The 25,123-nt window shown below is 33.5% G+C and overlaps 1 protein-coding gene across 1 annotated transcript in view; it reads left to right on the top strand.

The window, feature by feature from the left end:
- The window catches only part of kibra (WW and C2 domain containing protein kibra), an 81,078-nt gene that overhangs the window by 19,206 nt on the left and 36,749 nt on the right, over nucleotides 1-25,123 (top strand). The window contains exons 6-14 of the mRNA XM_089239918.1: nucleotides 1,452-1,571; nucleotides 9,258-9,406; nucleotides 9,619-9,783; nucleotides 10,879-10,968; nucleotides 13,951-14,673; nucleotides 17,581-17,649; nucleotides 18,290-18,376; nucleotides 19,893-20,085; nucleotides 21,284-21,400. Of these exons, the coding sequence (XP_089096044.1) occupies nucleotides 1,452-1,571; nucleotides 9,258-9,406; nucleotides 9,619-9,783; nucleotides 10,879-10,968; nucleotides 13,951-14,673; nucleotides 17,581-17,649; nucleotides 18,290-18,376; nucleotides 19,893-20,085; nucleotides 21,284-21,400 (1,713 nt within the window). The remainder of the gene's footprint in view (nucleotides 1-1,451; nucleotides 1,572-9,257; nucleotides 9,407-9,618; nucleotides 9,784-10,878; nucleotides 10,969-13,950; nucleotides 14,674-17,580; nucleotides 17,650-18,289; nucleotides 18,377-19,892; nucleotides 20,086-21,283; nucleotides 21,401-25,123) is intronic.

Genomic DNA, 25,123 nt, shown 5'->3' with positions numbered 1-25,123 from the left:
GGGTGGTGTGTGTGTGTGTGTGTGTTTTAAGAAGTGGTTGGAAATAAACAAAATTTATTTGTCCCCAGTCAATTACGATAAAACTATACAAATTAGAGTTCACAATCAAATTACATATTTTATAATATTTGAAGGAAAATACAAAGAGAAAGAAAAATTATATTTGAGTTGACACAATAGAACAGTTAATTCACATTGTGATGAAGAAAGCTGGGACAGGGAAGAGAGCAGTAGCTTAAAGCTAGTAAAATGCTCTTGACCTTATGACGATATCTCTATAGGTGACACACATATATCTTATTTCTTTTGACCTGAAAGAAAGATAAAAAGAGTGAAGTATATATCAGCCCAACAGATGGCCATGCTTCCAAGCAATAAGTTATTTAGAGGAAAAACTGTGAAAAATGTAGCATGTACATTACATAAAAGGGTACAAAAGACCTTGCTTTCGAAAATATTTATATATAGGAGTTTAATGATTTGCTGACTTCTAGTATATGATTAGACCATGAAAGATGCTCAACAATTAAAACTGAGGTATCAAACTGAATCGACATACTTTAACTCATCCTGTTCGAATTTTATTGGCAATGGCACAGTGTCAAACGGCTTTTGCCAAGGTCTGAAAAGTATGCAAACTGATTTAGAAATATTGAGTTGCAGCTTATTCACTGATAACCAGGTTCTTAATAAGTTTATTTCATGGTTGATTTCATCTATGATTTGAGGAATTTGTTTTCCTGAGTTTAAAACAGCCGTGTCATCTGCATGCATAAACAGAAACACTTCAAAATTTCTGAATATTTTATAGATATTGACATAGACCAGAAATAAAAGTGGTCCAAAGTAAGAGCCCTGAGATACCCCACAAGTGACGTTGATACTGGAGTTGTACTCCGATATTTACAAATTGTTTCCTGTTTGAGAGAACTCTTCTCATAACTTTAATGCTACACCACAAATTCCATAGAGAGCGAGTTTTTTTAGTAAAATTTCGTGATTTTCAATATCAGTCTTGAAAATGTAAAAGCTCTAAGGTTGCAGCTTGCTGAGCTTCCAGCCATCTTTATATTTCTGGCCATGGATTACATGATGAAAAAAAAATTATCTTGGTGTGTTTTGCCACCTTTTTAATGTTTTTATTCATTTTTTTTTATATCTTGTATATAAATGTAGTGAAGTATCAATCGGTTATTGTTATCAGGAACCTTGAGTCCTGATGTCATCACATTAAGCAGCATGCACTGCATATAGTGTGTAAAGAAAAATCTTTATTCATTGTTTTTGTTGCCAAAAGAGTTATTTAATTGTTTATACCCTTTCTTTTGTCTTGAAGAGAATTTGTGACTTTCAGTATCAGTCTTCAAAATGCACAATATATTTAGCTGATCGGTCAGTCCTTATAAAACTTTTTAATGTCTTATAGCTTTATATTTTGTTTTCTTTATTAGAGTCTTGCAAGGCTAAAAGATGACCTTTCACGACTTCAACCATCATTACCTGATGCTTCAACATTTAATGTCCCGGTGGAAAGGTTCAGTACAGCATCTCAGACAGATTTATCTGGAGAAGTAATTTATTATTATTATATATAATGATATATTTATATGTGACTGATCTGATTCTGAATGCTATAGGTCATCTATAATTTAAGTTATCCTTGTCTGAACTGTCTGCAACTCTATTTGCTCATCAGAAAACCTTGAGAACGTCTTAATGAAGGAAAGAAAATAGTTTTTTTTTCAAAGCCACAAGACAGAAAATCTCTTCAAAGCTTCTGGTGTGAAATTACAATATTTGTGAAAGAGTTTCACCAGCAAAGCATATTCTTGTAAACTCAACTTCATATTGATTTATGATGAAACAAGAATGGAAATGGTTATTGAAGCTACCTGTTTAAATATCCTGCCATAAAGCTTCATTGAGCAGATAGGTGACTTGGTTGAAAAAATTAGCAAGTGCTCTCTATTCGCACAAGGAAATCCCCTGTAGTGATTAATGTTGGAGAACTGTTTCTTTTTTCTTCATTTCTTCCCCATCTCTCCATTAAAATGTTCCTAAAGATTCATATCTTTTTGAGGAATAATTACAGACATACTGTTCAGAACAAAGGAACTTTAATTATAATTGCCACACATTTTGCTTTTGGCACTTTGTTATGTGGAATCTATAAATTCAACTTTTAGGCAGATATATTGATTTATTCTTATGCAAACTTTTGCTTATTTAACTCAAGATACGTATACGTAACATGTAAGCTGGAGACTGAGATCTCGGTCCAACTTCTGATTGCAATAACAATCTAACAGTTGCAGAAAGTTGTGAAAATTACAAACTATTCTTCATTCACATTTTTAAAACAAGAAAGAAGAGAAATGGCCTTTGAAATATTTTTTTCCCTTGCTTTTGTCTCACTCAAGTTAGTGAAGGAGAATGTGCTCTCCCCCACAGTATGATGTACAGTGGTGGAAGAAATGATAAGGCCAGGTTGGCAATTAAAAAAAGTAACAGTCAGAATTTTGCGAAATTTTTATTACAGATGATGAATACAATGAAAAATGATATCTTGGAAACTCATTCAAAAACTTGCCATACTTTTTTAGTAAAAATATTTTTACTTTTATCATTACGATGCAAATGGAAAAAAAACTAAGGCCACTCACATTTTCTCACGTCACTTACCTAATTTGCATATCCTTTTGCTAGGCACTATATCTGGGAGCCTGTTGAACATGATGCCAAACCGAAAAAATTCTATGTTTTTGAGTGCAATATTTACTAAGATATTCTCTAATTAAAAAAGGTGGAAAGTTATAAAAAAGCAACTCTAAATGCATGAAAAACCGTTTTACCTGCATTTAAAATTGTTTTTACCCAAATTTTCTCCATTTTTGTAATTTGAACATCTCAGTAAATATATTGCACTTAGAAATGTGGATTGTTTTTTGTTGGCATCAGGAGAGACTGGGCAACAACTTTCTAACTGGTTTTCGGGCACACTGAGACTATGTAAATAGTTATTTTTTTTATTTTTATAACTATACAACTCCTGGAAATATGAATGATATATCTGAGTACTACACATTATTTGGAAACTTTTTCTAATTGGAATTATACCTCTATGATTAACGGTTCACCAGTAAAATGTCATACCCCCTGTTTGCTATGCATCCTGTGTATTTCATCATCATCAACCATTTTCAATCCACTGCTGGATGAAGGTCTACTCTAAATTTTTCCATTCTGCTCTGTCTGATGCTTTAGCCATCCAGTTGACTCCTGCTACTTTCCCGATCTCATCAATCCACCTTGCATCGGGACGCCTTCAAGGACGTTTAACACCATGGGGGTACCAATCTAGAATACTTGTGGTCCATCTGTTGTCTTGTCTTCTTGCAATATGTCCAGCCCATTTCCATTTCAAACGTTTAATTCTTTCCATGATATCATATACCTTTGTGTGGTTCCTTATCCAAGTGATTTGTTTTCTGTCTCTCCTTGTGATGCCTAGCATACATCATTTCATGCTCCTTTGTGTTTGTAGCCCTTGTGAGTGTCCATGTTTCAGCTCCATAAGTCAGTGCTGGTAGAACACACTGGTTAAAAACTTTTCTTTTCAGGCATAATGACATGCGACTCTTCAGAATTAGTTTTTGCCAAAAGTGCTCCATCCAATCCTGATCCTTCTGTTTATTTATTAATTATTCCGTTGTCCATGGTAATTTCTTGTTCCAGGTATGCATAGCTTTCTACTTCTTCTATCTCTGTGTTGTTGAGCAAGATTGTCCTCTTCAACGCAAAGGGGTTGAACATAACTTTAGTCTTTTGCAGATTCATTATCAAGCCCACCTGAATACTTGCCTTCGCCAATTCTTGTATCATTTCCTCTAGTTCATCTATTACTGCTGATAACAACAATGTCATATGCAAAACACAAATGGTTGAGAAATTCTCCATTTATTTTAATTCATTTTTTATCCCAATCCAGTTTTTTGAATACTTCTTCTAAAACAGTGGTAAAGAGTTTTGGTGAGATAGTATCACCCTGTCTGACTCCTTTTCCAAGTTTAATTTTTGCTTTTCCTTTGTCCAAACGAATCGTTGCAGTTGCTTTGTCATATATTTTCTTGATGATATTGATGTAAGTCTTCTCTACCCCAATTATATCTAGAGCTTTAGCAACAGCAGATGTGAAGACAGAGTCAAACGCTTTCTCAAAATCAATGAAGGCCATACACAATGGTAATTCGTATTCCTTGTGTCTCTCATAAGTTCCCTGATTGTTTGGATGTGATCCATTGTACTGAATCCACTTCGAAATCCTGCCTGTTCTTTTGGCTGAGCTTCGTCCAATTTGGATTCAAGCCTATATGTCAGCACTTTGGTGAAGATTTTATAAATTACTGATGGGAGACTGATTGGTCGATGGTTCTTGATATCCTCTTTTTCGCCCTTTTTGTAAAGAAGAACCATGATTGCGTTATTCCAATCTTCAGGCTCATCCGATTTTTTGAGACAATTTGTGAATAAGGCAGCTAGCATACTGACAAATTCTTCTCCTGCTTCTTTAGCAATGTCTATTGAAATCCCATCTTCATACCTGGGCATTTCCCTTTTTTCATACATTGTATAGCCTTGTAGACTTCTTTTAGCACAGGTGCTACTTGTAAAAATTCTGCTCTCTTTTCTTCCTGCTCCCTTTCCTTTGTCCTGATCCTGTTCTTCATGTTTGTATAGAGTATTATAAAATTCTTCAACAATACTCTAATGATTTCATTACCATCTTTTCTTTTTAGTGCAAAAATTTCCTTTCTCCAAACACACAGTTTTCGTTTTGCTGATTTTAAGCTCCTATTATCTTCCAATGCTTTCTTTACAATATCACAATTAAACTTCCTGACATCTTCTGTAATCTGCTTTCCTACTCTCTTGCAGAGTTCTGCATATTCCATTTCTTCTTAATCTGAAATTTTCTCCGGTCTTTCATAAGTTTCTTTGTTTCTTCTGTTATTTTCTTCACCTGTTTGATTTTTTTTTCTCCAGCGATCCTCAGTGGTGTTATATAGCAAATCAAATCGGTTCTTCAGCTCTAACTGGAATTTATATCGATGTTCTTGAAGCTTTACCATATCGATGACAGTTTCTATTTTTGTAAAGTTTCGCTCTTTCCATTCTAGTGTTAAGCCTTATTCTACATCTGATTGCTTTCTGTATTAAATTTGTTGAGAACACAGCAGTCTTGGATCATATGCTTCTTATTACACTGAAGAGCCAAAAAAACTGGTACACCTGCTTAATATCTCGTAGGGCCCCCCCCCCCCCCCCGCGAGCACGCAGAAGTGCCACAACACGACGGACTCGACTAATGTCTGAAGTAGTGCTGGAGGTAATTGACACCATGAATCCTGCAGGGCTGTCCATAAATCCGTAGGAGTAAGAGGGGGTGGAAATCTCTTCTGAACAGCACATTGCAAGGCATCCCAGATATGTTCAATAATGTTCATGTCTGGGGATTTAGGTGGCCAGCGGAAGTGTCTAACGTCAGAAGAATGTTCCTGGAGCCAGTTTGTAGCAATTTTGGACGTGTGGGGTGTCGCATTGTCCTGCTGAAATTGTCCAAGTCCGTCGGAGTGCACAATGGACATGAATGGGTGCAGGTGATCAGACAGGATGCTTACGTACCTGTCAGAGTCGTATCTAGAAGTATCAGGGGTCCCATATCACGCCAACTGCACACGCCCATCACAGAGCCTCCACCAGCTTGAACAGTCCCCTGTTGACATGTAGGGTCCATGGATTCATGAGGTTTTCTCCATACCCGTACACGTCCATCAGCTCGAAGCAGTTGGAACCGAGACTCGTCATACCAGGCAACGTGTTTCCAGTCCTCAACAGTCCAACGTCTGTGTTGTCGGGCCCAGGCAAGGCGTAAAGCTTTGTGTCGTGCAGTCATCAAGGGTACATGAGTGGGCCTTCGGCTCCGAAAGCCCATATCGATGATGTTTCATTGAATGGTTCGCACGCTGACACTTGTTGATGGCCCATCATTGAAATCTGCAGCAATTTGCGGAAGGGTTGCACGTCTGTCACGTTTAATGATTCTCGTCAGTCGTTGTTGGTCTCATTCTTGCATGATCTTTTTCCGGCCGCAGTGATGTCGTAGATTTAATTTTTTACCAGATTCCCGATATTCACGGTACACTTGTGAAATGGTCGTACGTGAAAATCCAAATTTCATCGCTACCTCGGAGATGCTATGTCCCATCTCTCGTGCGCCGACTATAACACTATGTTCAAATTCACTTAAATCTCTGTAACCTGCCATTGTAGCAGCAGTAACCGATCTAACAACTATGCCAGACACTTGTTGTGTTATATAGGCGTTGCCGACCGCTGCGCCGTACTCTGATTGGTTCCATATCTCTTTATTTGCATACGCATGCCTGTACCAGTTTTTTTGGCTCTTCAGTTTACATAGGATGTAGTCGATCTCACTAGTTGCTCCAGTAGGGCTTCTCTAGGTCCACTTTCTTTGGGGTTTCTTAAAAAATGAATTCATGATGCATAACTGTTCGCTCTCTGCAAATTCGACGAGTCTGTTTCCTCTGTCGTTTCGTACACCGTAACCTGATTTCCAACCGAGATTTCACCATTTCTTCTCTCTCCAATTCTGGCATTGAAGTCACCCATTACTATTGTTATATGATTGTTTCCTTTACTATGCAGCTCGTCTAATTCTTCATATAAAAGTTTTCTACTTCTTCCTCAGAATAGCTTGTTGTTGGTGCATAGACTTGTATAATCCTTATACTGTATCTGCTTGATATTTGTATGACCAGCTTTGCAACTCTATCAGATGTACTATCGTACTCAACAATGTGATTTTTCCACTTTTTATGAATGAGAAATTATACTCCACTGGTTCTTCCATTATCTGTTCCTCTGCAGTAAAATACAAGTCCACTTGCAAGTTTAATTTTCTCGTCTCCTTATCTTCTTATTTCACAGATGCCTAAGATGTCCCAATTTATTCTTTCCTGTTCTTCCAACTGTTGCAAACGATTTTCTGAAGAAAGAGATAGTCCGTTATATGTGGCCAAGGTCATCATCTTATGGCAGCCTGGTCCAACCCAGAGATTCTTAGCACCCGCTGTCTTCATGTCTTGCTGGTTGCTGCTGTAACCAGGGACACTCAGACTGCTGGGGACTGAGGGCCTTAGTTTATTGACAGAGTTCATATTTCTTTTTAGAGGGTTTTTCACCGTAATCCTGGAGAATCCTGTAATTTGGCCTGTGTATATATATAAAGTGAAAAATTGTAACAAAGACAATAAAAAAAGATGAACAAAGAAAGAGTTAATTGAACAATGAGGAGGTCTTTCTCAAGGGGAAAAAGCTTTAAAAAAATCATTTGCATTGTTACATATTTTTTTAATTCTTGAAAGTTGTCCAAAAAATATATTTTCCAAGATTCTAATACTAATAATTTTCTATCCAATTTTAATTCCAGTATTAGAATTTTGAATAAAAAATTTTTGCATAACTTTCAAGAATTAAAAAATGTAACAATGTTAAGTATTTTCTTAAAGCTTTTTCTGATTTTACCAATATCTTGAGTAGCAACAGTTTTCCATCCTCCTTCATGGGTTTTAAATTTCGCCCACGTTTTTCAACATGCTAGTCAATCGTCATTGCCTCATGCTTTTGTGATACTCCCATCAAGAAAAGTTTAATTTCATGTAGGATGTTTTTAACTGTTAATGGAACACGTTTCATTTTGTCAAAGACCTCCTCATTGTTTCATTAACTCTTTCTTTGTTCATTTTTTTTGTCTTTGTTCCAATTTTTAATTTGTACAATTTCTAGTCTAGTTAAGTGTGTGCCTTAGGCACTATACTCTAATTTTGAATTTTAATTCTGTCTGTTTTCAGTCGAATGTTTAATTTTCTTTTTGATTTTTCATATATATATATATATATATGTATAAGATAAAATAGAAATAAACCCAGAAGGAAACACTTTTTATTTATTATGTATAGTTGAATCCTGTTTTAACGAATACCATTATAGTGAAATTCTCGTTTTAACAAACACTTTTTAAATTCCCAGATAAGTTTATACAGGAACAATGCAATGGAAGTATACCAAGAAAATGCTCTCCAGACCGTGATTTTGTAGTCACCCGCTTGAACAGTTGTCATGCGGCATGCCGGATCCATTTCTTTGTGCTGCTTTCACCACACATGGATCCTGCCATTGACATCATGAAGAAATCTTGACTCGTCAGACCAGACAACCTTCTTCCATTCATGAAGTGTCCAATTTCGGCATTCTCTATCCCAAAAAAACCATTTTCTTCGGTTTTGCAGTGAAATCAAAGGGACTCTTGTTGGTCGCTGGCTATTAAAGCCAATTCGTTTTAAGATCCATCTTGTAGAGTAAACGGATATGCTTTGCAATGATCCTTAGTTGTATTGCAATTTGTTTCGTAGTCACTTCTGTTGCTGCACACAATGCGTGTCAATCGCCTCTTTTGTTCACAAGCGATTTCCACCCACTATTCCACTTTTCGCTCAAAGTTTTTTTGCTTAGCTGCCATTCTTTGAAAACTCAAGATACTGTTGTACAAGAAAAGCCAAGAAGATTAGCAGCTTCAGAGATACTGGAACAGCCTTGTCTGTCACCCACAATCATGCCGCGTTCAAAGTCATTCAAATCTCTTGTTTTCTCCATAAACAGGCAAATTGCAATGTTAACTGGTGCTGACCAGGAGAAAGCTTTTTATCAGCAAATCTGGTTTATTACGTCAGCACATGTGCTGCATGGATGAGTCAAGTTTGAGTGAGGGGTGTTCATAATTTTTTTGGCCACTCAGTGTATATGTATATACAGCAGTAGTCTTCAGAAGGTGATCTGTGAAAATTGTGGTTATTTGCGCGATTAAAAATCTTTGTTTAAAAAAAAATGGATCTCTAAAAAAAAACTAGAAAAAAGATGGATCTCTAAAAAAAACTAGAAAAAAGATGGTAGAAATTAAGTGGTTTTTTTGTAATTTTAATTTCATTGAACTTTAGTATTCATTCTGCAGAATTATTTTGATTTAACTTTATGGTAGAGAAATATGTGTTTAACCTAGTTTAATTCTTAGAAATGAAAAAGAAATAATAGAAAAAAATAAATGAATTAAAACTCTTGTTATTTTTATTATGTTGTGTGGTTTTATGGTTTCTAGTAATAATTTATTTATGATATTTTAGTTTGCTCATGTTGGTGCAAGATTAGCTGAGATGGCTAGAATGAGGCTCCACTATGATGAAGCAAGAAAAGAAGTTCATAGAATACAACAGGAGCTAGCAGATCTAGAAGAAAAAATGTCACCTGGCCAAACAGAATCTGATAAAGACAGGTATCCTTTCTTTCATACTTTGAAAGTTTAAAAATAGATTTTGGATATGACGTATGAGATAAAAATAAACATTTTTGAATGCATCACAATAGATATTTTATTTAAAGATTTGGTACTCTCGGTCATATCATTATCAAACACCTGAATATTTGCTTAATACCAATTGCCTTTACCAGTACATTTTATTTCAGTATCATATTTGTTTTTCATAGGTTGCTACTCATTCAGGAGAAAGAACAGCTTCTGAGAGAATTAAGGAGTATTAACACGAAAGGTAGAAGTGAGGCCGAGATTGCTTCAATAGCTACAGATATTTGCAAATTGGAACAGGAGTTAGGAAATGCCATGGAAATGTCTAACCGTGCAATAGCTGATAGGTGAGTTACATTCAAAAGAAATGAAGTTGAATAGTGGGTCAGAATAAATTCTAGATAAATGAAAAATCTAATCTTATTTTAAATAAAAAGGTGATTATTTATCTTTTGGCACACGGTAAGCAGAGAAAAATAAATATGCTTCATAACTATTTAATTATTTAACCTATTGGTATCAATAAGTAGAATAATCCATAGTTTTTTATTGTCCCTTATGACAAAGAGCAAAATAATCGATGAATTTTTATTGTTCGTTATCAGAGAATACCCACAAAAAATTTATTGCCTTTTATCCCAGAAAGTAGAATAGTCTGCTCATGTTTCTTTATTTTGAACAATTGCGCTGGTGATTCACAAATGATAGATCTTTCAACAATTAAAAAATGTAAATTTATGTCAGCTATCCTGTCAAGCAACAGCAAGGTTTGTTTGATATATTCGCAAGTTTTGACAAATATTAGTAGAACGCAACAAGGGCATATAGACACGCACATAGATGTACATGGGAGCAGGAAGGAGCCTTGGAATAGAACGTCAACAAACAAAATTATCAGTATATATGCACTGTACAAAGACAAATACAAATACCACAACAGGCAAAATGTTCAACAAGGTGGCTGGAAAAGATGTCTGTAAAAGATATATGTCAAATATATCTGAAATACCTCAACCCAAAAAAGAGCAATTATCATGAAAAAAATTAATAATTGTGGTAACTTATTTTTATACAAGGAGTTATGAATGTAGAACGAATTGATTCTTATTTTAAATGGAACAATCAGCTTAGAGATACAAATTTTCCATGGTGTGAGTAACTTCCAGAATTGATGTATTGCAACTCTTTGTGGCACTGTATAGGCCTATGTTATATTAGGGACTCCTAAATTAGGTCTCTAACTTTTCTTGATTCTGACTTCAGAATTGATGATTTTGTAAAATTAATCTTATTTACTTTATTTTTGTCAGAATAAGCTGCATGATCATGTCCAGCTATGTTCACTTACTAGAAATAAGAATTATGTATGTATATTTTACTGTGTGGCAATTTTTTACATTTTAAAAAACGCCTCTGATATCTTTTTTCAAATGCTGTTTCAGGTTAAAGCTTCATGAGCAGAGAAATGTGTTACTATTACAGCTGAAAGATTCTATGTGTATAACAATGTCTTTGGAATCACAGTTGAAGAGGTAAGTTTTTTTATACTGTGTATTCTGCATTTGTTTTCCTTTATGCAGGTCTCTTTTTGGTAAAATGCCCTACTTTCTCAGGTTTTGTTCTACTTTCTGGTTTTTGTCCTATTTTTTTCACCAAATCCTATCGACCAAATTTGTGTAATTGACTTTAATTGAGCAGGGTATCATTGATATATTGCCAAATATTACAAATGTTGGAGATTGCAATTACTGATTCTGCCAAAGCAGAAATTGTATTGTTTTAAGGTTATTTGGGGGGGGGGTTGTATGTGGACCATTTGGTTTATTAATTTTTCATTTGCATAGTTCGAGGGTTCAACAAGTATAGTAGTCATTAAAAACTGTCTGGATGGAAAAAATAATTTTTTATTTATTACTTGATAGTCTTGGACAGTAACTAACATTCATCACTCAAAATTACTGTGCAAATAGGTGAAGCAACAGTTTGCATTACAGATTGGCCTATTCTAGGTTTGGTGATTCTGATGCTACCCAATAGCATTCAGTTGTCTTCTGTATTTTTTAAACATGAAGAGGCATAAACAATATTTACAATGCTCAGCAAAGAGCTAGAAATGAAAGTGCTTCATTTGTCAAAAATGATACTGGCATTCAAGAGTAAAATGTGAACAAATCTCTTTAAAAAAGGATGAACAACGCAGTAAAACTATCTGGTTCACCTTGCCTTACTTACATTGGATCTTGTAATTTACACATTTTGCACTGTGCTTTTGAAAGTGGTCTCAAAGGAATGTCATTCTTAAAAACGTACGTCTTCAAAATTTGCTGTGCATTGTTGAAGAGTTGACAAACTCTGCACTTTGGAAGACTCCAAAAAAAGAATGTAATATATATGAAGAGAGACAGAAAAGAATTATTTGTGGTTGCTGGTACTGTTTTGGCCAAAAATTGTTTTGTAACCAAGTCATTTTGCTTTCGCTTGAGTCAATCTTATAGGATACTTTTCTAATTTTTGAGTGGGAGCCTTGTGTATGTCCTTTGCATTTTTATATTTAATGTTTGATATAATATTACAACCAAGATTAATCCATAATTCAATGTTAATTGGGGGGGGGGAGGGTTTACTATGAATAGATCTTACCTGTGGGGTAACCACATTTTTCTTCCAGACAATATGGAAGAAATTTTTCAAAAGACTTGAAAAAACTATTTTCAGCAAAATAAAAGGGGACAGCCCTTGGAAAAAAAGGGTTATTCCTTTAAATACAGGACATATGGTAACCCTAGACTTTTGAAAGAGTTCCAGTATATTAAAAAAAGAAAAACAAATCCTACACTCTAAAAAAAAAACAATAGTACAGTAGTAACCACTTCCTTCCCTTTGTCTAATTCAAGTTGGTAAAAAAAATATATAATGGGGTGAGAAATAAACAAGATGAGGATCATCATAGTGTTGCAATATAGTGCCAGTATTGCACCTAGAAGAAAGGATGAAGCACTTGTACTGTTAAAGCTGAAAATCGCCCACATAAGAAGTATTAATCAATTGCTAAATTATTTTTTTTTTGATAATTCAGGGAAGAATATTTCATGTGAATTTTGTCTAACTGGATTTCAATTAGCATGGGTTTCTTTGCCAGCCCCCCTCCCATTCTCTTATTAATTAGTAAAACATGTTAAAAATATTTTATGTTCATGTTATACTACTTCGTTATGTATATATGATCCATTCTGCTTTACTATGTTCTTCCATCTTTCTCTGGAAGATGTATGATGCTGTCTTTCAAAAAATTCTGTGGTTTGATAGAAAAATACTATTTTTAATGTATTTTTTTTATAATTTATTACTTTTTATTGCAAAGATAATTTTTTAATGAAAGATAATAATCGCTAATCACATAAAAACAATATTTAAAAAGTACAGAGGATGGGTGGAACATTCCAATTGAATATTAATAATTTGTTTCCAATGACTAAAACTTGTGGGGCCAATAATACATATATTGTATTTTCCACAAACCACTTTCCAGCTAACTACTAAACTTCTGGAAAGACATTATGTAACTCCCAAAGAATAGAGGAAGGTAATAGAATATATATATACTTACAATTATTTATATGTAATTAAGTAATATAAAATATTTTTTGTGCACATTTTACTTACTAAATGAAACGAGACAACAAGTATGTGTGTACGAGTATATGACCAGTCCTTATAATTATTATACCTGCTTCGTATTAAAAGCATAAACTCCTTTAGATCAAATATTCAAAGGATATTTGGCTTCGTAAAGCATTCCAAATCTATTTATTTACACAGTATTACTTGTATTGGCTGAGAGAAGAGAATGTGTAGCTCAGACATTATTTCAAGTTATTGGCTAAAGCTAAAAACATAGATTCAATAACAAAGAAAGAAAACTATATTTAAAATAGTCAGTGTGTTCAAATATTGTAATTCACATTATTTTGCAATATTTTAGTAATATCCATATATATAAATATATTAATTATATGCAGCATCAAATATTTTTGATGTCCCAATCAACATAAATGAATATTATAATGAAAATTATTTGAATTTTTATCATGCATTCAGAGCTTGACAGATTTAGAAAATATTTGGCGACCAGCCTAATTTTTAAGAATCCTGTTCATTTTTTTTATAAAAAAGGTTCAAAATAATGTTTTTACAGTTTTTACGGGGCTTAGTCTTTCTATGTTGGCAGACAGGCAAGCAGAATTTCCAAAACTTTGTCCTTTCCTCTGCTTCCTATTTAGTAATTCCACATAAAAAATGTTGGTGTCAATAATTCAGTCACCATGGTGACCTGGTAACTGGGATTTGTCAAGCCGTGGTGTTATTGGCTCAGAGTTGTTTTTTAATCATTTTGTTGAAGGTAAAAAAATCTGAATAACTTTGTTGCATTATTTTTAATATTTTTTTGTCATTAAAATATGAATAACTTCTGAGTGTGAATTGTGTTTCAGAACCTGATCTCAATTATTTTTCAGTCTTTCAGCTAGCACTTTATCAGTGTCTTCCAGTAGCTCATTGGGTTCGTTAAGTACTGGATCCTTGTCTGGAAGCAGCAAAGGTTCATTGAGTAGTCTAAGTTTCACTGACATATATGGACTTCCACAGTGTTCAATTGATCCATCTCTTCAAGACCTTCAGAAAAGAATCAGACATTTGCTGCAAGGAAATCCCCAACCTGCTACATGCATAACTCCTGAAGATAATGCCAATGTAACTGGATGGATAGGTCACAGTGGACCTTCCCTTTCACCTCGTTCATCTTTGTCATCAATATCACCTCCAGTATCGCCATATGAATATGGGCCTCCTCCTAGTTATGAGCAAACACATTTAGAAAGACTGCAGAGGCAGCTTCCTCAAAATTTAGAAGACCAATTTTCTGAACTTAAACTGATGCCAAATATTGAATCTCTAAAATCAGAGCAAAATTTATATAATGATCAGCATTCTTTGTGTCCTGGCATATTGCATTCTAATTCATTATGTGTATCGAAACTTTCACAAAACATAATGTGCAATATTGATACTTCAAATGAAATTGTGAGCAATCAGCCATTGAGTCCTATATGTGAACTTGGAGGAGACCAGAGTGATTTACAAATTGGTGATTACTCAAGGTCTAATCGAAGTGTTTCAGCAGCAGTCAGTGATGAATCTGTAGCTGGCGATAGTGGTGTTTTTGAGGCTTCAAATAAAAGGTAAGATATTTATAATGCAACTAAATTTTTTTGTTTCATGAAATTTTATTTTATTTCACTTGCAGTGTTCAGGATCACAAATGTGTGAAATGTAATTTTAATCTGCTGAAGAAAGACGTGAAAAAAATTCTGAGATTCTGAGAACCATTTGTTCTGTTTCACTGCAGGCTGTCCCAAATTGTTTGCACAGTGGATATCTCTGTAACCGTTGACTTTAGAAACATACTTTCAATTATTATTTTTTCAAATGATGTGTGGTTACTCAAAATGTCTTAAATTTTCCAAGGGGCTATATGCATAGAAAAGTAGAAAAGTTAACTTTTTATGTAGTCCCTGTGTGTCAAAACTTCCAATTAGTGAAATATAGATTTTGCCCCGAGAAATCATTTTCAGAAAACTCAGCATTTTTAAATGCAATATTCATTCATATACCTGCCTTTAAAGGTTTAAGAACTTCTCAACCATGGCCTGAATCATTGGTGATAAATTGTGAAAATAAAAATTAAGGTTCAAGGTGAAAGAATGTTTTCATATGATGTCACTAAAAAGTAAAATAACTTCATTCAATAATTTACCACCTTTTAATCAAATTAATTTCGTTTAAGGAGAATGAGAATTATACAATACCCAGATAGTGATCAAGTGCAAGTAAATTTATCATTTTTTAAAAATTATATTTTGAATTTAATCTTTAAATATCAAAGCAGATATGTTTTTAGTTTTCTTGTTAGTGGTACATTTTATGAAATCAGATTCCTTAAATTTTGTGGTACTCTTGAGAAGGGGAAGACTAGTGATACCCTTATGAATTGTTTTGAAGGGCAATGCCAATTTTGAAAAACTGGCAATGCAGGGATTTGAAATTTAATGTATACATATTTGTGTTGTAGGTCTGTGTGATTTTCATGGCAACCAGAGCTTTTTTTCAAAGGAATAGCCAACTCAAAATTGAAAAACCTTAGAAAATCATATTTGTAGCCGATTACCACTGCACAATCGCGGGATCCAAACCTGAATTTTCAACAAAAGCAAAATCTGGGGTTATGGGGGCCCAAGCCCCCCTTCCCTAGAAAATGAAAAATTAGAATATTGGTGAAAATAAATACTGTCTTTTATACTATGTTAATTTAAAATTATTTTTGAGCATTAGTGACCCACAGTTTCTGTGTAAGAAATCCTTTTGACCCTCCAAAAACTGATTCTGTGTACACACCAGTGATTTTTGCGATGAGATACGGTGACACTACCACATAGCAGCTAGATGACAAAAATGTGGATATTCAAGATAGAGTTTTTACAGATTCGTTTATTTTTTTTTTCTGAATGATCTCGGAAAATATTTTACACTTTGAACAGGCGTTCCAAATCCTTTATGATTTTTCAAAAAATGTGCATTCACAATCTTGTAGGAACAAGGCAAATTTATGCCACGAAAGCACTGTAATTTTTCCGGTAACTGGAGGTGAGAAAATTCGCAGGGGAATAGAAACTCCAAAATTTTTTAAAACTCTGTACATGGTCCCTCATTAAGGGAAGCAATAATGTAGTATTTTTTGATATAATATTATCAGAATGTCTAATCAATCTGTTTGTAACATGTCTTTAATATTATAATCGTATCAGATAAAATAAAAATTAAAAAATAAAGTAGATAAATAAAAATGAAACTGAATGGGATATTAAAAAGATTATTAAATGTGATCAATAACATAAGTATAGCATGTGTTTTATTATTGTACCTAATAATAAAACAAGTTAATAACCTATGTGTAAATTTCATTTCATTTGAATACAATCCCTGAGCACACAGATTTTCAAGATGGTATGAACTTTACAAATAAGCATTAGATCGCCAAAATATTGTGAACTTCAATGACGTCAAACTGAGTGAATGTTTCATTTAAAAATATATAGTTTTTTGCAAATGATTTCTCAGAGCAAGATCTACATAAAAGTTCATTTTTCCTTGTATATACCCCTTGGGAAATTTAAGACATTTTGAGTAACTGCACGTCATTTGAAAAAAAATATATAATTGAAAGTATGTTTCCAAAGTCAATGATTTCAGAGATATCCACTGTGCAAATGATTTGGGACCGCCTGCATAGCTCCTCATGTAGAAAGTGAGATGACATGTATATGTGTTTCACTTCAATCACCACTGCTTATCGTGTTGTTATTACATATTACTCCTCTTTTAAAAAAACAATACCGTTATATTTTTAAACGATGAGCCTTGGTTAATCAGAGTTTTTCACCATCCAAACAGGTCCAGTTCCAATTAGTTCCGATTAACTGGGTTCTGCAATATCCATTAAATATCTATTTGTATAACTTAGAAACTTCTTTTGGCTAGAATTGTTTTCCCTGCTTTGCGAAACACTTAACACAACTGAGATCAATAACAGATTTTTTAATTGCATACACAAGGGGAAACAAAAGAATTTTTTTTTTTGTTAAAACTGAATTTGCACATTTGTTGAACTTAATTTTCCAATATTTACTGAAAACCTTCACTATTAAAAAACCATGCAATGGTTTGGACTAGTCATGAACAAAACAAGATTGAAGCTTTTAAAAAAAATGTAATGTACTGTGAAACATCCTTTTGCAGCCATTTCTATTTGCTGACCAACCCTTCTTTGTAGTCACTTTTCCACAAAGCAGGTGATAGATCAAACAAGAGTGAAGCTTTAACCCTTTTGTGGACCGTGGGATCTATATCTCCCACCTACTGTTTGTTTCATTCAATGATCACCCCCTTCCCACGGCTGCAGATAGCCACAATTTTATGGAACACCAAGTGGTCCTCATAGATAGATTTAACTGTATTACAAATTATTCATACATTTGAATTTTGCTATTGAAATCTTTACCATATCTTTATATACTTAAAAAATTTTTCAGGATGCATGAAGATAGGCTTGGCTTGTGTGATCTAAATTTGGATACAGCTCAAGTTCAAGTGAAGTTAAGGTGACACTATTCATATATACTGTATTCTTGATCTGAAATTGACTGAATTGTTTGGCTTGCAGTATATGTTCAAATAGAATGAGAAACGCTGGGGGATTCAAAAGTAACAGAAAAACTAAACATTCAATAGTTCGAAAAGTATAGACAGTTGCATGATGCTGTTTTCAAAGAAAGACATGGGATTGTTTTTATTAGCAAAAAATTTAATTGCCAAATATTAGTATTATTAGTTATATTAGTGTCTGACATGGTCCTGTAGCTGCTGCCTGTCACTGTTTAAACAGATCTGCCGCTGTACAAACTACAGACACAACTGTAATGCCACCTGTTGATGACAAATGTACCTATTTTTTTCTGGCAATAAAATTTTTTATTTCAAAAATCCCTTACCTTTCTGTGCAGATCTAAATGGGTTCAGAGATGGAACCAATCTTAGTTTGAGCATGAGTGTGTACCAACACTAACAATTTCCCTGGACAAATTACGCAGATCTCTTGGGAATTACTTTTGAGTTATTGAATTGTACTTTTTTTGTTACTTTTGGTATACTGAAAACTAATAGAAATGTCTAGCATGGCTCCCACCCAAAAAATAATAATAAATAGATAAATATCACTCGTTTTTTGTTTTCTTATTTTAGGTATTCAAAGGAAGACGAACTTCTCCATGTAGGTATTGAGAGAGCCAGAAACTTGTTAGCCTTATCAGTGCCAGATGCAAGTAAAGTGTGAGTGAATCAAATAATTTGATTTATGATTTTTTTTGCAAGGAAATTGCTGAGAAATGAATACTTTTTTGATACAGTCGAGTTTACTTATATAATGGAAGCCATTGTTATGAAGTATTTCTTTCCATACTATAGTCAACCTGCAATACCAAAAGGTTAAAAATATCACTTATAACAAACTGCCATATTCATGAATATCGTATATAGCAGTTTTCAGCAAGAATAGAATTTTTTTCAGGATTAAGTTCCATAAAATTGGAAGTTTGTTTTCAGAACAAATACTTGTGTGTGTGAATGTGAAGTACTGCTGTACTACTCTGAAAAAAACTATGGGTATGTTCTGTCAATGCCATCTATACCTTGATGGTGATCTCTAGGATAGTTCTGGTGCAGTTCATTTGCAGAACCACTTGAATAAGCAGGGTCGGAATAACCACAGTTCTGTTTATGACAACGTTTTTCAGTTTTGTGAACCTAAAGACTCTCCAGAATGTCTAATAAAGAACTACTTCAAAGCACTGAACAGGCACATGTCAATATTGGCAGCTTGTCTTTGACAAAGGTTGAAGTACCTAGGAGCAGCAACATACACTTTTATAACCACAGAGAGACTTACAGTGTGTGGGCTTGACATTTTATTCAAACCTATATAAATATCGTTAATATTTGTGACACATGAATAATTTTTATTCTAATTATAATTAAATTTTTAAGTATACAAAGACTACCTGTTCCATCTTTGTGAACCACCTTTAGTCCATGGACTATAGGTGCAAAACACTGATTCAGTTAGATTCTGCTCATTTTACTATGGTTTTTTTTTTGTGTATCAGTTATAACAAATATCAGATGTTGTAAATGTTTTTCATGTTCCTGTGTGATTTTGTTATATTTGAGCTTGACTTTATAAATACAGCGGGGGCCATTCTGTATCCGTTAAATTGAGGATAGTGAAGAACAGCTTTTTTGATCTAAACTGTGTATATATGACGAGACACATGGGTGCACAATATCCCATGGGCCAATCTGTCTTATTCAAGCATTTTATTTGATAAGAAGATGAATTTATAAAATGCTTGGTGTTAATTATGTTTAAAATTAAAAAAATAGGTTCAACTGTCAAAGAATATAAGCAGTTGACAGCGCTGGTTAGCTGTGCTGAGCCAAACAAAAAACATGTTTGAAGGAATGACAGCACATGAATGAACTGATTGATGACAGATTTGGGGTCATGATAATCTGAGTTACATGTGCACAGTTTGCCATCAGAATCACTTGAGCTGTACTGAGCCAAAACACATTTGATCTTATGTATATGATAAGATATTTTTTTAGCTCACACATCCAAAAATGCTTTTTTTAACCCCCTAAAATAAATTTTATTGTGATGATTCAGTCATGTTATTGTAATATTTTGGCATGTTAAATTTATTTGATATGAAACTTAAAAATGCATTGTAATTCTCACTTAAGGCAGTATTATATGACCAAAAAAATGTTTGTTATGTGTTATTAGGTGCATCAAAGTAGCCTTACTTCCATTATCGCATGAAATCTCAAATATATGTGCAACTAGTTATCTTGAGAGCCTGAGCAAACCAACTATTGGAGAAACATTTCGCTTTCATATCCATTGTAGCAAACTATGTACGAAAACTCTGCAAGTGAATATATTTTCTGTGGGACTCGATAATGAGGAAGACTGTCTGGTATATATAGCTTTATCTTTCTTTCAAGAAGTTTAACAAAGAAATTTGGTTTTTTTTTGTATGAATCCTAACAAATGTTACCAATATTAAACCTCCAGCCTCAGGTGGTTTTTGAATTTTTCTGTTCAACATCGTGGGGTATTTTTATCCACTATATATATATAGAATGCAATAATAGTGTACCCAGCAAATTTTTATAGAATATGTGAAACATGATATTTGTGTTGTCCATGGCTAGAGTTGAATACAGTTGAAATTCTCAATGTAGAGGCACAAATAAAGCTGTAAAATTGCAGCTACCTTCTCTGTAAACTATGAGTGCTCAAACTCTTGCAAACTCATATGGCCCCCTGCTTGAATACTTCCTGCTAGAGAATTTGCCAGAAAAAATGTTATTGCATTATATTGAGCTGGATGTACAAATAGGCAATGAAATGGACCACGGGTGTCGTTGAAGCTAGAGGATACACCATAGGCTCCTATGGATTAGCTTGGCAGGAGGGAGGGAATAATGAGAGAAAAATGTTTTTCTGAGAAGGAAGCAGTTGAGACAAGTTTGGAAGACTTACACAAATAAAGGCTGAGATTGATCTCTAGGGTTTCTCATCCTTGAGGCACAAATAGGGTGATCAACTTTTGAACATGAAAATACAGAAAATTTGTTTGACACATTTTGGCAAAAATTTTTGGACATGAATCTTATATTTATTAATAGGACTGAAGATTTAAGTTGTAAATAGACTTAAATTATGGCACATCAATATATTGAAAACAACCTTGAATTGTAACTTTTGAAACTAAAATAATTAAAAGAAATAAGTTAAAATACATGGGAGTTGGTCACTCTCAGTACATGTGTGAAATGGTAGTAAATTGACCTTTGGTAAAAAGATTACAATGAGATGTTTCCTGTGGTCTTTACAAGTATTAAAGTTGCTTCTAGTAGAAGTCTATTACATGAGGAGAACCTTCAGTGCTCAATGCATTCATAATGTTACCTACATTGTAGTGAAGCAATAGTGTTCTTAAAATTGCCAATAAGAGCAATTTGATTGGAAAAATTTTCACAATTTTTTTAGCAGTCCACGATAAGAGAGTAGTAGTTTATAAATGAGAAAAATGTATCCAATTTGATTCTATACAAAACATTTTATTAAATATGTTTAATGAATTAATTGTATTTTTTTTTTTATGACAGGGAAGCTCACAAGTAAGCTTGGCAGATTTCCATCCTGATACTGTTACAGTAAAGTGGTATAACGTTTTGAGTTTTAGGTTCATGCAGTCAGACGCCCTTACTGAGAAATATCAAAGGGTAAATATTTTCAAAAAATTTTGCAGTCTGCAATTCTGAAAGTACAAAAATATATCTTTTTTTTATTAAACAACATCTGGAAAACTAGTATGAAAATGAAGTGTATATTAAATTATTCATCACATCAATCCACAAAGTGATTTTTCAATATTTTAAAATTATTGCATATTAGAAAATGAAATAACTTGACCTGCCACAAATTTTGAGTATGAATTCTTATATATTTTTGAGAATGCAGTAAAACTGGTCTTTAACAGAACTTGTATTAAGTGGAAACTCTCTATGTCCCATGATTTCAATGCCAAAATATACATTAAAAAACCTGGATGAAACAGAACCTGTCTAATGTGAAAAAGGAAAGGAAAATTGTACCCTCTTAAGGGAAAATTTTACACTAGCACTTTGACTGTTTCGTGATCAAAAGATCATACAAAATGTTAAAGTGCTCTATCAAAATTTTTATGCTATTCTTTCTTGCCAATGTGAGTTTTACTTCACCCACCCTTAGATTAGCAAAAACGGTTTCTGTACTTGATATTGTGGTTTTAAAATGCCATATGTAGTGGAGCAGATGCTTTCTGAAATTGTAACAAAACTTTTTTAAAAGTAGGCTTTTCTACAGGAGAAATCGGTGTAAGGGTTGGATTTCCAAATGATATGCAAGCTGCTTTCTGTGATCTCAGTGCTGAGCAGGGCAGGAATTAGAGGGAGGAGAAGGGAACAATTGCCTGGGCAGAAAAATGTAGGGGTGGCAAATTTTAGGTGGGGAACAAAAACACCATTGTAAAATCATTAAATTTTACTTGGTCGGCGCAGCAAAATCACGTGCCCCCTCACAAAAACTCTAGTTACTGCCCTAGTGCGGAGGATTACATGTACGTAGATAATAATGTACAAACTGAACTTCACACGACAATTATTGACACCCTCATTCAGGGTTTGTTGATCAATTGATATGTATCATGATATATATCGCAATATTTATTTTCAAAATATCACGATATGGTATTTTTAATATTTTCAGCTGAAACGACTTGACATTTTCATGGGTAAATTAGTTTTTCAATCGTAAATTAATTCATCTGCAGATAAACAGATTTGTTCGAACATAAAAATATTCAATTGAGAATGTGGGTTGTACCTTCAATTAAAGATGGTCTGATATTTTCAGTTGCGACTAGATTAGTACCTTCAGTCAAGAATGAGCTGATACTTCCAGTTGAGAATGGTCTGCTATTTTCAGACTTACGTTTCCAGTTGAGAATGGTCTGATATTTTCAGCCTCATGTTTTCAGTCGAGAGTGGTTAGATATTTTCAATTGTGAATGTGGGCTGATATTTTCCATCAAAATTGATCTGACTTTTTCCTGTCGAGAATGGGCCAATATTTTCAGTTGAGGATGCTTTGCTATTTTCAGCCATGAATAGGCTGATATTTTCAGTTGCAAATGGACTGATATTTTCAGTTGCAAATGGACTGATATTTTCAGTTGAGAGTAGTTAGCTATTTACAGTCGAGGATGGTTTGATATTTTCAGTCATAGATGTTGGGGTAAATCGAGAAGCTATCCTTACTTAGAATAAGACAACCATAAATATATTTTATGGGCATTATATAATATTTTATCATGTATATATATTGTTTCTAGTTTTGGTAATTGCATTTTTAATTGGGCTGCTGTATTTTAGAAATATAACATCCATATTTGTTACAGGCATCTTTTTCTTAGCCCCCTTGTTGGGAATTTTGCCTGTTGTGGCCTTGTTATTTGTATTTGTTTGTATTTGATATTTTCAGTCTCATGTTTTCAGCTGTAAATGGACTGATATTTTTAATCAGGGATGGTTTGATATTTTCAGTCGAAAATGGTTTGATATTTTCAATCAGGGATGGTTTGATATTTTCAGTCGAAAATGGTTTGATATTTTCAGTCGGAAATGGTTTGATATTTTCAGCCATGAATAGCCTGATATTTTCCAATTGAGAATGGTTTGATATTTTCCAATTGAGAATGGTTTGATATTTTCCAATTGAGAATGGTTTGATATTTTCCAATTGAGAATGGTTTGATATTTTCCAATTGAGAATGGTTTGATATTTTCCAATTGAGAATGGTTTGATATTTTCCAATTGAGAATGGTTTGATATTTTCCAATTGAGAATGGTTTGATATTTTCCAATTGAGAATGGTTTGATATTTTCAATCAAGAATGGTTTGATATTTTCAATCAAGAATGGTTTGATATTTTCAATCAAGAATGGTTTTCTATTTTCAATCAAGAATGGTTTTCTATTTTCAATCAAGAATGGTTTTCTATTTTCAATCAAGAATGGTTTTCTATTTTCAATCAAGAATGGTTTTCTATTTTCAGTTGATTCTCAACTGGCATTTTCAGTCGAGAATTGACTGATATTTTCAATGAAGAAAAGGTATAGATACAGTGAAACCTGTCTAAGACAAACACTGTATGAGACTGAAACCTGTCTTAAATGGAATCAAAATATAGTCTGTTCAATGATTAATGCTTTGATTTGCACCTTTATAAAACTGAAATTTGCACCTTCATAAAACTGTCTAAAATGAAATATTTCAGTCCCTTGACATATATATATATATTCAGGTTCCAATGTATATGTATTTTTAAAAATATCACATTCTATACCTGCTTCTTTAGTTAAATGTGAAAAAGGATTTAAAATATCTTATTAATAATTTTCAAAAGGAAATCTTGATGTCAAGTTGGAAATGTTCTAAATTCTATAGTTTATAACATTTGTGAAAATATTTATAATCTACATTATATATACTACTATATTAGCTTGACTATTTTGTCGAAAACATCAGTTATCAATTTTGATGTTAAATGCAGAAGGTTATGTTAAAACATTATATTATTTAAAAATATCAGATGAAGGTTTTCATATTAAGGGATATGTTGTAACTATATTAGTTTATATCGGGGGTGGTTCCGTAATCTAGGCGCGAAGGCATGCGCGCCCCCAGGAGAATTTCTAGGCATAAGTTTGATGCCCTAAGTTATCTGAATGTTAATTCAATTTTCCTCAAAACTGATATACATCCAGTGGGTTTTATTACTGTTTAATTGAAAAAAAAGTGAAATGGGTTTCCGTTTGCAGAAGAATTATTTAGAACTTGTAGCAAGGTATTCAATTAAACAAGTTCAGTTCATATTTTCGGTGCTTGAGGAGTAGCCTTTGGCTGTTGTAAGCAGTGGAGAGAGAAACAAAAGTTCAACGCAGTTAGTTATGCCTTCCAGGGCACATTAGATCCTGCACCCCAGTGACAGTAACTAGTGATTAATCTCCCATATCCATGGAAAAAATTGGCTAAAATTTATCCATGAAGGGATTTTTCTTGACATTTGTGGAAATTCTGAGTTCATCAAATAAAAAAAATTTTTTTTGATTATACATCCAGTTTAATAATTTACTAAGTGTATTTACTTAAACAGATTACATATTTTCACCGATAGCTGTGGCAGCACATTTTCCAAAGTGAGTGTGAAAAATTTACTCAAAAGGGAAATTTTCCTCAAATAACTATTGATAAGGTGATCAGAAAGCCCCAAAGCAGAATATGCCGAAATGTGCAACGTACGTCGCAGAACAACCAGTGCTGTTGCATAACAATCTGGAAGAATTTTAAGAAAAGTGTAGAAAAACGCTATTATGTACATGTGAATTTTTACCGCAGAACATTT

Source organism: Pholcus phalangioides, unplaced genomic scaffold, assembly GCF_987345545.1.
Source record: "Pholcus phalangioides strain wild (caught in Gottingen) unplaced genomic scaffold, Ppha-v1.0 ptg000011l_1, whole genome shotgun sequence".
Lineage (NCBI taxonomy): Eukaryota > Metazoa > Arthropoda > Arachnida > Araneae > Pholcidae > Pholcus > Pholcus phalangioides.
This window is presented reverse-complemented; position numbering and strand designations above follow the sequence as displayed.